The sequence below is a fragment of the Sciurus carolinensis genome, chromosome 8, assembly GCF_902686445.1.
Source record: "Sciurus carolinensis chromosome 8, mSciCar1.2, whole genome shotgun sequence".
Taxonomy (NCBI): Eukaryota; Metazoa; Chordata; class Mammalia; order Rodentia; family Sciuridae; genus Sciurus; species Sciurus carolinensis.
Genome location: NC_062220.1, coordinates 119971588 through 119985770, shown reverse-complemented (window position 1 = coordinate 119985770; position 14183 = coordinate 119971588). Strand labels below are relative to the sequence as shown.

Here is a 14183-nt window from a genome sequence, read left to right as displayed (position 1 = left end):
GTTACTAAGGAATATAGTGTAAGGTGGCAAAAACACTTTAAAATTGACTGTGGTGATGGTCACACGATCCTGTGCACATCATAAAAAAACCACTGAAATGGCCAATGTTACTTGATGAATTGTTTAGAATGTGATTTCCACCCCCAGTGCTGTGGATTGAACCTAGGGCCTTGTACATGCTAGGCAAGTGCTCTTTACTAAGCTATCTCCTCAGCCCTTTTTATAAAATTTTTATTTTGAGACAGGGTCTCACCAAGTTGCCTAGGCTGATCTAGAATTTGTGATCCTCTTGCCTTCAGGCTCCCAAGTAGCTGAGATTACAGGAGTGGGCCACAGTGCCCAACAGTATGTACATTTTATCTCAAAGTTGTTTAAGCCACGTAAGGGCACATCTAAGCCCTAGAAAATCAATTCTCTGAGATTATACAGTTGTCTTTACACAAGTATGTGTGATCGGCCCACAAAGATGTCAATGTCTCAATCCCTTCAACCTAAGAATATGTTTATCTTAAATGGCAAAAATAACTTTACAGATGTGATTAAGAATTTGAAGAACAGGGAAAACAGATCCTGGGTTATCCAGAAAAACCCAATCTAATTTCATGAGTCCTTAAAAGCCTATAACCTGTGATCAGAGTGATAAAATGTAAGAAGGACTCAACCAGTTACTGCTGGCCATGAAGATGGAGGAAGGGACCAAGAGTCAAGGAACATGGATAAGTGGGAAAAAGCAAGAGAAAGATTCTCCTTTAAAACCTCCAGAAAGAAACAGCTCTGACAACTTGAATTTAGTCCAGTAAGACCCGTGCTAAGACTTCTAACCCACAAAACTTTAAGATAATAAATTCATACTATTTGAATTCACTAAGTTGTGGTAATTTATCACAACAGAAAATTAAAATAATATACTATAAATTATTTGTTTTACATAGAGAAGGAAATGAAGTCTAATGAAAAAATGGAAAAGTCTTAAAGATCAGAAACATGTGATATAAAAACCTCAAAACCACAGATAACTGAAGCAACATGTTGAAGTATACATGAAGTACCTAAATTTGGAAAGTAGTTAAAAGAATTTTCACAAAATGAATGTATCATGTATTCCCCAGATTAATATACAAAATACTATCAGAATCCCAGGAAGCATTCCTTGATCTTCTAAAGGTAACATTATTCTGACATTACTTCTGTTTTTCTCTCTGGGTTTTTTGTTTTGTTTTGTTTTGTTTTGTATTTGGGGGGGCGGGGTACGAGGGATTGAACTCAGGGGCACTCAACCACTGAGCCACATCCCCAGTCCTATTTTGTATTTTATTTAGAGACAGGGTCTATGGGGTTGCTTAGTGCCTTGCCATTGCTGATGCTGGCTTTGAACTCATGATCCCCCTGCTTTGGTGTTCTGAGCTGCTGGGATTACAGGCATGTGCCACCATGACCAATCATTTGCTTTTCTTTTGAGACAGGTTCTCTATATGTTGACCAAGGTGGGTTTGAGCAATCCTCCTGCCTTTGCCTGAACTACTGGTGTGTACCACCACACCTGGCTAATAAATCTTAGTAGATTAATCCTGTCACCTTTGGACTTTATTTAAATTGAACCATACCCATTTGTACTCTGGTACATAGGGCTGCTTCTATTCAATGTTATGTGTGTCCAATTCATTCATACTACTGGATGTTGTAATAGCTTGTACTTTTTTTGTTTCCATTAAGTACCCTAATACTACAATTTATCCATTTACCTCTTGATGAATATATGGGGTGTTCCCTGCTTTTGACTCTGATGAAAAATGAACAATCTCATACACATCTTTAGGCAAATATGCATTTCTTATTGGTATATATCTGAAAGTGGAATTACTTGCATATAGTGCATATGAGGATTCAGCTTCAGTAGGTATTGCCAAAGTTTTCTAAACTGGCTAGTGCATTTTACTATTCCCACCAGCAGTTTGAAAATACTCTTGTTCCTCTGCTTCTGTGTCAACACTTGGTATTATCAGCTTTTTAAATCAGGCATTCTCAGCTGGGCAAGATGGCACATGCCTATAATCCCAGCTGCTCAGGAGGCTGAAGCAGGAGGATTATGAGTTCAAATCAATCTCAGCAACTTGGTAAGGCCTTAAGCAACTCAGTGAGACCCTGTCTCTAAATAAAATATAAAAAGGGCTGGGGATGTGGCTCAGTGGTTAAGCACTCATGGGTTCAATTCTTGCTACCAAAAAAAAAAAGATAAAGAGAAAAGAAAAAGTCTAAATTAGGCATTCTGTATTGATTAGTAGTAATAATACTGTTGCTACTGTAATAGTTTCTCATTGTGGTTTTTTGTATTTCCCTAATGACTAATGATGTTGAGTACTTTTTCAGCAATTTACTGGCTTTTAGTTATCCTTGTTTAAATGAAGTACCCATAAAGTGTTCTTACTGAGTAATGTAAAACCTCCAACTTTGTTTTCCATGACTGCCTTAGTTATAAGGCCCTGTATATATCCATATAAATTAACTTGTCAATTTCAATTAGAAAAAGAAAACTTTTAATAATAATCTGATTGAGATTATGCTTATTTGTACTTCCAATCAATGAATTTGGCACATCATGGCATTTACTCGTCTACTTTAATTTTTTACAATGATAGTTTATGGTTTTTTTGTTATACAAATTTTTCATTAGCATTATTCTTATGTACTTGATTTTTTAAAGTGCTAATGAAAACTTAGTCTTTAAAATTTTATTCAATTGTTTGCTATTAATTCTGATATTTTACCTACAGTTTTGTTAGAATTTTCTACATAATAATGATGTCTGCAAATAAAGAGTTTTCTTTCTTTCTAATCATCGTATCTTTTATTTCTCTTCCTACCTTACTGCCCTGGCTAAGACTTTCAATATAATATTGAATGTAATGACCGTAGACAGTCTTAACGCTTTCCTCATCTCTGTAAGAAAGAAAGCTTTCAATATTCATCAGCCTTTTATGTATACTTGTAATGTACCAGTGAAAAAACTATACATGTAAATAAACAGAAGGAAGACCAGAAGTATAGAGGAAGGGTAACAGAGAGAGGGAGAAGGGGAGGGAAAGAGTAAGTACTAGGGAATGAATGAGAGCAAAGTATGTTATGCACATATGTCCAATAAACCTACCATTATATGTAATTATACTGCACTAATAAAAACATTTCAAGAATAAAAATAAGCCAGGCATGGTGACACACACCTGTAATTCCAGTAACTTGGGAGGCTGAGGCAGGAGGATCACAAGTTCAAAGCCAGCCTCAGCAACTTAGTGAGACCCTGTCTCAAAATAAAAAAATAAAAAGGCTGGGATGTAGCTTATTGGTTAAGTGTTCCTGGGTTCAATCCCTGGTACCAAAAAATAAAATAAAATAATTTTTAATAATTAAAATCTTTAAAAAAATAAAAAGCAAGCTTTGAAGAAGGCACCATTAAGCTGAATCCCATTAAAGATTTGCTTTTTAAAGGATAACCTTTATTAGATTAAGGAAAATACCTGCTATTCCTAGTTTGTTAGAAATCTGGTGTGTGTGTTTTTTTTTTTTAATATTGAACGGGTGTTAAATTTAATCAAATGCTTTTTCTGCATTTATCTATAGATGTTCCCCCTGCTTCATTTTGAGAATTTACTTTAAAGGATTTTAATTCACCTAAAATTTTTGAGATTGCTAAAGGCTTGGACTATGCACAATTTTGATAAATATTCTGTGGTCAATTGGAAGGGATGTGTGAGCTATAGTGTTTTATAGCTGTCAGAATGAATTGGTTGGGAGCATTACTTAAATCTTCTCTAGCTCTAATTTCTAATTAGAAATTTCTAATTTTCTGAGAAAGGTGTTAAAAATCTCTAAACATGCCTGTCTACTTCTTCTCTTTGCTCTGTCAGTTTTGCTTTATGGTTTTTTGGGCTATGTTATTTGGTATATATGAATTTATTACATGATATAAGTGCCTATAAAGTCTTATTGGCCAGTATAAGTCTTCCAACTTTGTTTTCCAAGACTGCCTTGATTATTGTTATTGTTCTGATCCTTTTATCATTATGAAATGTCCATTTTTATCTCTAGTAATATTTCTTTTTGTTGTTTGTCGTTGTTCTGGGAATTGAACCTGGGGAACTCTACCACTAAGCTATATCCCCAGACCTTTTTATTTTTTATTTTGAGATAGGGTCTCAGTAAGTCGCTTCAATCTTGTGATCCTCCTGAGCTGCTGGGATTACAGGCATGTGCCACCACACCTGGTTCTAGTGATATTTCGGTGAAATATTTGTTCTGACCATTAGTATAGCTCCCCCAGCGTTCTTCTGGTTTGTGTTTGCATAGTATATCTTTTTCTACTCTTGTACTTTCAGTTTTCCATTTCAAATCAGTCTCTGCTATACAAAACATGGCTGGATTTGTTGTTTTTAATATGAAAATCTTTGTCTTTTTTAACTGAAATGTTTAGTCCATTCACCCACAATTTTCACATATTTGGGTTTCAATCTTTAATATTCTTAGTTCTTTGTTCCTTTGTTATGGCTTAGATATGAGGCATCCCCCAAAAAGGTCATGTGTGAGACAATGCAAGAATTTTCAGAAATGAAATGATTAGATTATTAGGTGTGACCTAATCAGTGAATTAATACACTGATAATGGTTAACTTAGGCAGGGTGTGGCTGGAGGAGATAGATCACTGGGGGCAGGCCTTTGGGTTTATATTTTGCTCCTTGGTGGGCAGAATCCTCTCTCTGCTTCCTTGTTGCCATGTCTGGAACCACTTTCTTCCACCATGCCCTTCCACCATGATGTTCTGCTTTACTTTGGGCCCAGAGTTATGGAGCTGTCTGTCTGTCTATGGACTAAGACCTCTGAAACCATGAACCAAAATATACTTTTCATTCTCTATGTTTTCCTTGTCACATCTTTTGGTCACAGATGAAAAAGCTAACTAAAATACTTTTCTTTCCTGCCTTCTTTGGGATTAGTCAAGTATTACTGATATTCCCTTTCCTGCTGCTGTTAGTCTCTCCCATTCTTTTATTCTTGTTTTAGTAGTTACCAGTATGTAATACTCTAGCATATACATTAAAAAGTAGAAAGATAATATTGATTTAACCTAAAATATTAGAAATATGAACATTTCAACAGGCAATAAGTACCTATAAAATGAGATATTTTATATTTTTTCCCTGTAAGACTTTAAAAATTTGATATGCATTTTACAATCAGCACATCTCAACTTGAACAAGCCACATTTTTTTCTTTTTCCTTTTGGGTGCTGGGGATTGAACCCAGGGCCTTGTGTGTGCTAAGTATACATTATACTACTGAGTCACACCCCCAAAACTTCCCAAACAAGCCACATTCTAAGTGGTCATCTTGCCACTGGGATTACAGGTGTGTGCCACTGCACCCAGCTGATTTCATTCTTCCTTCAAGTTTTGTTTTGTTGTTTTTATTTTTCTTCTTTTAAATTTTTTCAAGCTTTGTTTTATTATGTGATTATTTTCTTTCTGTTGGAACTTCCTTTAATTTTTCTTTCAGAATGGGTCTGCTAGTGACAAATTCTGTTTCTGTTGATCTGTTAATAAATCAGCTGCCAATCTCATTATTCATCTAAAAGCACTCTTTTTTCTCTAGCAATTTTAAGATGTTCTCTTCTTTTATTTTTAGCATTTTTACTATGACATTCCAAAGCCCCTCTTCTCTCCTTCTAGTACTCCACTTACACATGTGTAAAGCATTCTGCAGTCTCCTATATGTCCCTTACATTCTTATGGGTTACAGTCTTTCATTTTTCAATGCTTTATTATGGCCTTTTTTTACTGATCATTCCTCCAATTCACAAATCTTTTCTGTGTCTAGTGTGCTATTAAATACACATATTCGAGTTCCTAATTTGAGATACTTTATTTTTTAGTTCTAAAATCTTTATTTGATTCTACTGTATGATCCTAATTATCTGCTAAAATTTACTTTTTTGAACATATTAATCAGTTATTTTAAAGGTCAAACAGCTCCAATATCTACCTAAAGTTATCTGGACTACCAAAAGTTATTTTCCTATAACTCAATATTTCTCTAGATTTTGTCATTTGATCCTGTGTACTGGCATGCCTGGTATTTTTGATGGAATGTTAGACACTATAACAAAGAATGTAAGGGGCTAGATGGTGTCATCTCCCTCCAGAGAGGTTCTAAGATTCTAAGATGGCAGGCAGTAAGAATAAGGGTTGATCACCTTCATCCAACAGGTGAGCGTTCTGAATCTGAATTTCAAACTGAAGACTTCCCTTATTTGCAGGGTGTATTCCCTTTGAACTCTCAAGTGAAAGCTCAACAGTGTTTTCCAGAGTCATTCCTCTTTGGTCAGTCTTGACATCTAATTTTTTGGCTCCTAGTGCCATGAAAACAAAAGCTGTGTTTAAATTTTTGGTCTCTTGGCTCTCTATTGAATTTCTCTTTCTGCCCCACACCTCCTAGCATATGAAAAATCCCTTGACAGCAAAGGTGAGTCAAATGTGGAGTTTACCACCCTGATCTAAGACAAACCTGGGCTGTCTTAGTGCCCTGAATTCAAATTTTAGACTCAGAGATTCGGAAGATTTATATTCAGAAATTCTGAAACAAGCACCAGACCCTGCTTTTTGTTTGCCAGAAGCTGGTAAATGCCTCAAAGGAAAAAACAGGGATAAATATGAGGCTCGTTGTACTTTTTTCCTATGATTTTGGCTCCTGCTAAATTTGTCCTGGCTGCCTTGGTTAGTCCCCAATGCCTCTGAAGATATTTATTCTTTGTAATTGGAACAGTTTTTACAGTAGTCTCAGCAGAGGTCTGGTTTGATGTTTTATCATAACCATAAACAGAAGTCCATGTTGACTTTTAATTACTGGTGTGTATTTTACTGAGTAGACCCATAAGCTTCCTGACAACAGAAACTACCTTTATTCCCTAATTTCTGTTTGAACACTCAGCACACTTATCTGCCACAGAGCTTACTCTGTAATTAACAAATTAACTTTTATATTAGGGGAAAAATTGCTCAAATTCAAGAAAAGCATTGCAAAAAAAAAAACAAAAAACTTCTAAAGCATTCAAGCCCATCAATTCTTCTAATTTCACTAATCTCCACCAAGAAATGGCCAATCTTTTCTTTTTTGGCCCACACTCTAATGGAGCATATCCCTCAATAAAACTACATTCTCAATGCTTGTCTGAGATTAAATTACGTCAGGCAGTACTAAAATCTTTTGTTCATTTATTAAAACTATTTTATACTAGATTAAGTGACTTCACTATCCTTTGGATGTAACTAATCCATTTCTAGGTCTGGCATTTTATCAGAAAACGATAAGATTTTTCATTCAAAATGATGCTTTCTCAAATTAACCTTTAGAGGCTTCTTGATTGTTTCAGTTAGGCTTTTCCAGAGCAAGAAAGAATGCCATAATAGAAGTTCTTACATACAAAAAGTAAAACCAAAAGAAAGTTTACTGAAAATATAGATCATTTTCTCTATTATCCACTTGTTTATTCTTGCATTATTAATCTTATACCATCAACCCCTAATCAAACAGCTAAGAGAATTAAAAGTGGTTGCTTCTGGGAAGCAATTTCAGAGGTAAGGGAACAGGGCAGGGATTTCCAATTCTCACAATGGCACTGGAGAATTTATTAGAGTGAATTCTATATTTAAATTAAAATTTAAAACATAATTTGTACAAACTGAGGCAGTGATTTAAAAAGAAAAAAAGGAGACTCAACCCTTAAAGCCATAGTTCTGGAAGTTCATTATGTAATGCCATGGACTCACAATGTAGATGGACTCACAATGTAGATTTGAGGCAGTCATTTATCCTTGTTGGGGTTTCTGTCCCACATTTGTAAATGTGACAATAAATCAGAACATCAAGGCCCTTTCAACACTAATATTCCAGTATTCTACAACTTCAGTGATTAATAAATGGCAGTGTACAATTTATAAGAAAAATGTATTTGTTAGATAAAAGGCAAACTCAAAAAGGCTTGTTCTGTAATGGATGGTTAATGAAATTATAGTGATCAGCACAGTAATTTTAGGATGACTCTTAAAAGAGTTAGTGAAAGAAGATACGGGTATTAGGGAATCTATCTCTGTTGATTAGACAGCTAAGCATGCATGGTCCAAACATTAATGATATATTTGGGGCCTGTGAGAGCAGTGTGTGCTAAGTGTCACGTAATGGCTTGTGCTCCACTGAGCTAGTTAAGTGTCAAAACCTGCCCTTTCCTGTGAGTAGACAGAGACCAAAGGCCTGTTCCCAAACTGCTGGCGTCTAAGGATGGGTATGTATACTCATCTGTATTTACAGCTAGATAGAAAAAGAGCTCTGTCACTTCTTATTTGGTTCTTGACAGATTAAGAGCTCTAGCAGATTTGTCTTTTGGCTTAAAAAGATTATGCAAATCAGATTGTTTAATTTTAATTTACAGGCCTTAAAATTTAAAAAATACAGCATTGTATCTACTTTGAAAAGATAAGAACAGATATATTTCATAAGAAACTGAAGTTAATCTCCTTTTGAAAAAAAGCCCCAAACCATCATTCGATCCAGCTATACCATACTCAAAGGACTTAAACTCAGCATACTATAGTGATGCAGCCACATCAATGTTTACACCAGCTCAATTCACAAGAGTTAAACTATGGAACCAACCTAGGTGCACTTCAACAGATGAATGGATAAAGAAACTGGTATACATACACAATGAAATATTACTCAGCCTTAAAGAAGAATGAAATTATGTAATCTGCCAGTAAATGGATGGAGACGGAGAATATTATGCTAAGTGAAATAAGCCAATCCCAAAAAACCAAAGGCTGAATGTTTTCTCTGATATGTGGATGCTAACTCACAATAAGGGGTGTGCAGGGAATAACAAAGGTACTTTGGATTAGACAGAGGGGAATGAGAGAAGGGAAGGGCGTATGAGGGTAGGAAGGACAGAATAAATTGGACATTGTTACCTATGTGCATATGATTACATGACCCATGTGAATCTATATCATGTGCAACCAGAAGAATGAGAAGTTATACTCCATTTATGTATGATGTGTCAAAATGCATTCTGTCATATATAACTAATTAGACTACATTAACCAAGTATACCACTTTTTTTTTTAATTACAGAAGTGTGTCCACAGGAAGTAGGAATGGGGGAAAATGGGTTTGTAGGAAAGACTGCCCTGTGTACAAAAATGTTTTTCTTTTTGAGTAATTAATACTCTGCTAAGCATCATATTTCCTTTTGCCTTGTTAAGTATAAAGTAAATGAAAGAAACTTAATTGGTTTTTGTATACATATTTTTCAACATAATACAATGTAAGCATCTTTTTTTTTTTTTTTTTTTTTTTTTTGCGGTGCTGGGGATTTGAACCCAAGGCCTTGGGCTTGCAAGGCAAGCACCCTACCAACTGAGCTATATCCCCAGCCCCAATGTAAGCATCTTAAGATCATAGAATCAGAATTTAAATTGGAAGGAACGAAGGGACATTAGTTAACTCATTGATTTAATATGAGAATTATCTCTATTTAGTAACTTGATTCATGGCAAAGTTCTATGGTAACTTTGGGGCAGTACTTTAAAAATTATAATTATTTAATTTAGTATGATCTATGAATCACTTGGGGTGCTCATAAAAAGTGCAGATTTTAGGGCCTCACTTTATACCTCTCAAATCACAAATCTTTAGGAGTAGTTCTTAGGATTCTACACTTGTCCTACAATCTTTCATGGTTTTACAAATTTAAAAAGCACTGTTCTAAAAATGAACTTCCAAAGTATACTATTACATTTTGGTATATAGGTTCAGACAGTTACTCAGTTCTGCCACATGCCAAAACTTATGGTGGATGCTAGGTAGACAAGGACCTTTCTGAGAAGCTGATCATTTATAAAGGAAGATAGGTATATGCAAATTGACAACTTCAAGACCCTTGTAATAGATCCTGTGGGGTTTGGGACCACAGGTAAAGTGGGATATAAAAGAATATGCCCTGATATAAAAAAAAAAGAACACTCTATCCTGGATTGAATTCAAGGAAGAATCTGGCTCCATGAGGTGACTGAGGGCAATATATGAAGGATAAACCATTTTGGTATGAAGGATAAACCTTTGTGGGACAAACAAAGGGCATTGGGGCAAAAACAATTCTGCACAGACATTGACTTCTAAGCTAAAGAATAGATACTCCCCTGGGAGGGGAGTGAGACATCAGGGGCATTTTCTGCCAAGGGGAATAGGGGCTTTCACAAGAATGAGAAGTCAGTAACACTACTCAGGGGCCAGATCACTCATAAGGGGTCTTGCTCTTCATATCAAGGAGCTCGTACTTTAACCAAATGGCAATGGGGAAACAAATAGAGTAGCTTCAAGAGAAATAATAATTTTAAAGACATTTGGCAGGACTAGGGTTAGAAGCTCAATCATAAAGTGCTTGCCTAGCATACAAGAATACCTGAGTTTAGTCCCTAATATGACCCCAAAAAAAAAAAAAAGGTACTTTGGCAGCAGGATAGAAGATAAGACAGTATGACAAATTACATATGTCCATATAAAAGCTCGTACACAGAAGTTCACAGCAGTAGCGCATATGTAAAAGCCAAAAAGGAAAACAAAAAATGCAACCCAAATGCTAAAATGCAACCCAAATGCTGATCTACTAAAGAATAGAGTGGATAAATAAGATATGGTCTATCCATTCAACAGAATAATATTTGGCCATAAAAAAAGAATGACATTGACAGATGCTACAATACAGATGAACCCAGTCACAAAGGATCATATACTGTATTATGTGATTCCCAGTACATGAAATATCCATAGGCGAATCTATAGAAACAGAAAGCAGACTAGGGCAAAGAGGAATGGCTGCTTATGGGTTATAGAATTTCTTTCTGGGATGGTAAAAATATTCTAAAATTGCTACTTGGGAAGTAAGGCAGGAGCAGTTTGAGGCCAGCTTGGGCAACTTAGCCTGACCTTATCACCATCAACAAAAAGAGCAGGGGGAAGTAGTTCAGTGGTATAGTGTTTGTCTAGCATGTGCATTTTTAAAAATTGTGGTGAAGGTTGCACAATTCTCTGAATATACTAAAAAGCAAATGAAATGTACATTTTAATGGATAAATTGTATCTTATATGTTGTTTACCTCAAAAAATGATATCAAGAAAAAACTGACTATGCAATATTTATACTTGAGATTTCAGTTCTAGACTGAACCTGTAGCTACCAACACTGATGTTCTTGACACTTAGCAAAACTTAAGAGTATCAGTTTTATAACTGTACTCAGTTTCAGTAAATGGAAGTATTTTAGGGTAGGGTTTTGTGTCTGGCTTCTTCATTTAGCACATTTCCAAGGTTCATCTATGCTATAATATGCATCAAAACAAGGGATGTCTTTCCATTTATTTATATTTTAATTTCTTTCAGCAATGTTTTATAGTTTTCAATATGTAAGACTTCGGTCTCCTTAGTTAAATTTCCAAGTATTTTATTCTTTTTGATGCTCTTATAAATAGTAGGATCTTAATTTCATTGCTAATGTATGGAAATTCAAGTAAACTAGATTTTGTTCCTGTATCCTGCAAATGTGCTATATTTCTTTATTAGTTCTAACAGTTTTATGTGCATTCTTTAAGGTTTTCTAAATATAAATCATATCATCTGCAAACAGAAATGTGCTTTTTATATCTTTTTCTTACCTGTTTTAGCTAGAATTTCTAGTAAAATGTTGAACAGAATTAGTGAATCTTTTTATGTTTTTATTGGTACATTATAATTAAACATGGATATCCTTTCTTCTTCCTGATCTCAGTGGGAAAGCTTTCAGTCTTTCACCAATAAGTATGATGTTGTGGATTTTTCATAGATGCATTTTATCCCACTGAAAAAGTTCTTTTATTCTTATTTGGTGTTTTTACCATGAATGGGTGCAGAACTCTGCCAAATGCTTTTTCTACTCTATTGATATGATCGTGTGGTGTTTCCCAGCTTTATTCTAATAATATGGTATATTAAATAAAATTTATATCATATAAATTTTTAAAAGTTGAACCAATCTTACATTTCTGGACTAATTCTCCCTTGGTCTTGGTAAAAAATTTTATATATTGTCATTTCATTGAGAGCTTCTGCATAAGGAATATTGATCTGTAGTTTTCTTGTTTGTTTATGTGGTACAGGGAATTGAACTCATGGCCTTGCACTGTAATTTTCTTATGTCTCTGGTTTTGGTTATTAGTGTAATTTTGGCCTTACAGAATGAGTTATGATGTGATCTTCTCTTTGATTTGGGGAAGTTTGGGAAGGCCTGATGCTAAATATTGTTTAAACATTTGGGAGAATTAACCAGGGAAGCCACCTGGTGGGCTTTACTTTGCTGAAAAATTTTTGATTACTAACTCAACCTCTTTAGTAGTTAATTTGTCTACTTAGATTTTTTTCTTCTTAGTCAGTTTTGATAGTTGGTGAATTTCTAGGAATTAGTCAATATCATCTAGGTTATCATACTTGTAGGCATATAATTTTTCATAGCATTCCCTTTTAATCCTTTTTATTTTTGTAAGGTCATTATTACTCTCCCCTCTTTTATACCTGATTTTAGTAATTTCAGTCTTTTTTTTTTTTGGTTACTCCAGATTAGGTTTGTCAATTGGTTAATCTTTTTTAAAGAACCAACTGTTTTTCCACAAATTTCTGTTGGTTTTCTACTTATTTTTGTTCTAATTTTATTTCCTTCCTTCTGATTGCTTGGAATTTAGTTTGCTCTTCTTTTTTCTACTTTCTGAAGTTGGAAGGTTAGGTAACTGCTTTGAGATCTTTCTTCTTACTAAAGGTAAGGGTTCAAGCTATTATATGGTAATAGTCTAATTTTTTAGGAATTGCTATATTATTTCCCATAGCAGTTATATTATTTTACATTCTGCCAACAATGCATAATGCTACTATTTCTCCACATCTTACTAATATTAACCTCCTTTTAGCAAATAGAAGCTGCAGACAATAACTATTGACTTTTCTTTATGTCCACTGTAATACACTTGGCTCATAATCCTCAATGAGCTGAAGATGCCTGCTTAAAGTCATGAACAAATTTGTCCAAAAGGAACCTGCTAATGGCAGATCTTATTAATCTGTTCATCCACTACTTCATTACCTCTTTTGCAGAAACATTTTCTGAAAATGTTGCAGTTAGCTACTTTTTGCAATTTTGTTGAGATGAAGGCTGATGTGATAAGACCAAGAACACAGAATTCTATTTACCTTCTTGTGTTGTCCTTCTGCACATTTGTACCAAATATGACAGAATATCAGCTGAAAGCTGGGAAAAGTCTCTGTAACTAAAATCCTTTGTGAGGATACTTGGAATCTAAATTATGTTTTTTAGCAATATAAGAAATACATTTTAGAAATGTTCATTTTGTGTGGAATCAGAGCTTCCTCTCCAAAGTGGCATTTAACATCACTTATAACTTGAATAAAATACTGAAAGAAATAGAGATAGACAGAAAGGGAGGAAATGGCAGAATATTACAATAGTTCAAATGTGAAAATGATGAGAGCACAAATCACAATGGGAATGGGTAAATGCCATGAAGAATAAGTAAGAGATATAAACATGATGATTATACATTCATTTTAAGTGAAATAAGTGATTTTTACTCTTAGTCCAGAAGATATCTCAACAAAAGCATTTAAATTTGACTTGTAAAAGTACCAGAATAGCTAAATAAAATAGAAAGAATAGCTATTCTAGAATGGTTAGAAACTTATTTCATTGAAATGATACTCTGCCAAGTTCAGTTTGGACTTGAGGATGTGTTTCTGAAAATCACAATAAGACTCATTTTGGATGTGCTATATAAAGCAAGTTATGACACTCTGGCACTTGGTTTAGCAATTGCTTATGTGGGACAAAAAAACAAAAACCATTATGATTACCTGATAGCCTTCTGTTTTCTTCTGACACCACTTCAACAAGGCATTCCTCTTTGATCCTCCATATTCTCTTGCCAATGCTGAGAGAGGATCCTTCCTTTCTTCCCTGATAAGTAAAAACAAGGAACCCAAAGTTGCAGTATTTTCTATTGGAACACCAGAATAACAAAACAGCATTAGTTCGCATTTTTGAACT

The 14183-nt window shown here is 34.6% G+C and overlaps 1 protein-coding gene across 1 annotated transcript in view; it reads right to left on the bottom strand.

Annotated features, from left to right (window-relative positions):
• The window catches only part of Specc1l (sperm antigen with calponin homology and coiled-coil domains 1 like), a 153129-nt gene that overhangs the window by 35913 nt on the left and 103033 nt on the right, over positions 1–14183 (bottom strand). The window contains exon 13 of the mRNA XM_047559991.1: positions 13991–14093. Coding sequence (XP_047415947.1) covers positions 13991–14093 — 103 coding nt within the window. The remainder of the gene's footprint in view (positions 1–13990; positions 14094–14183) is intronic.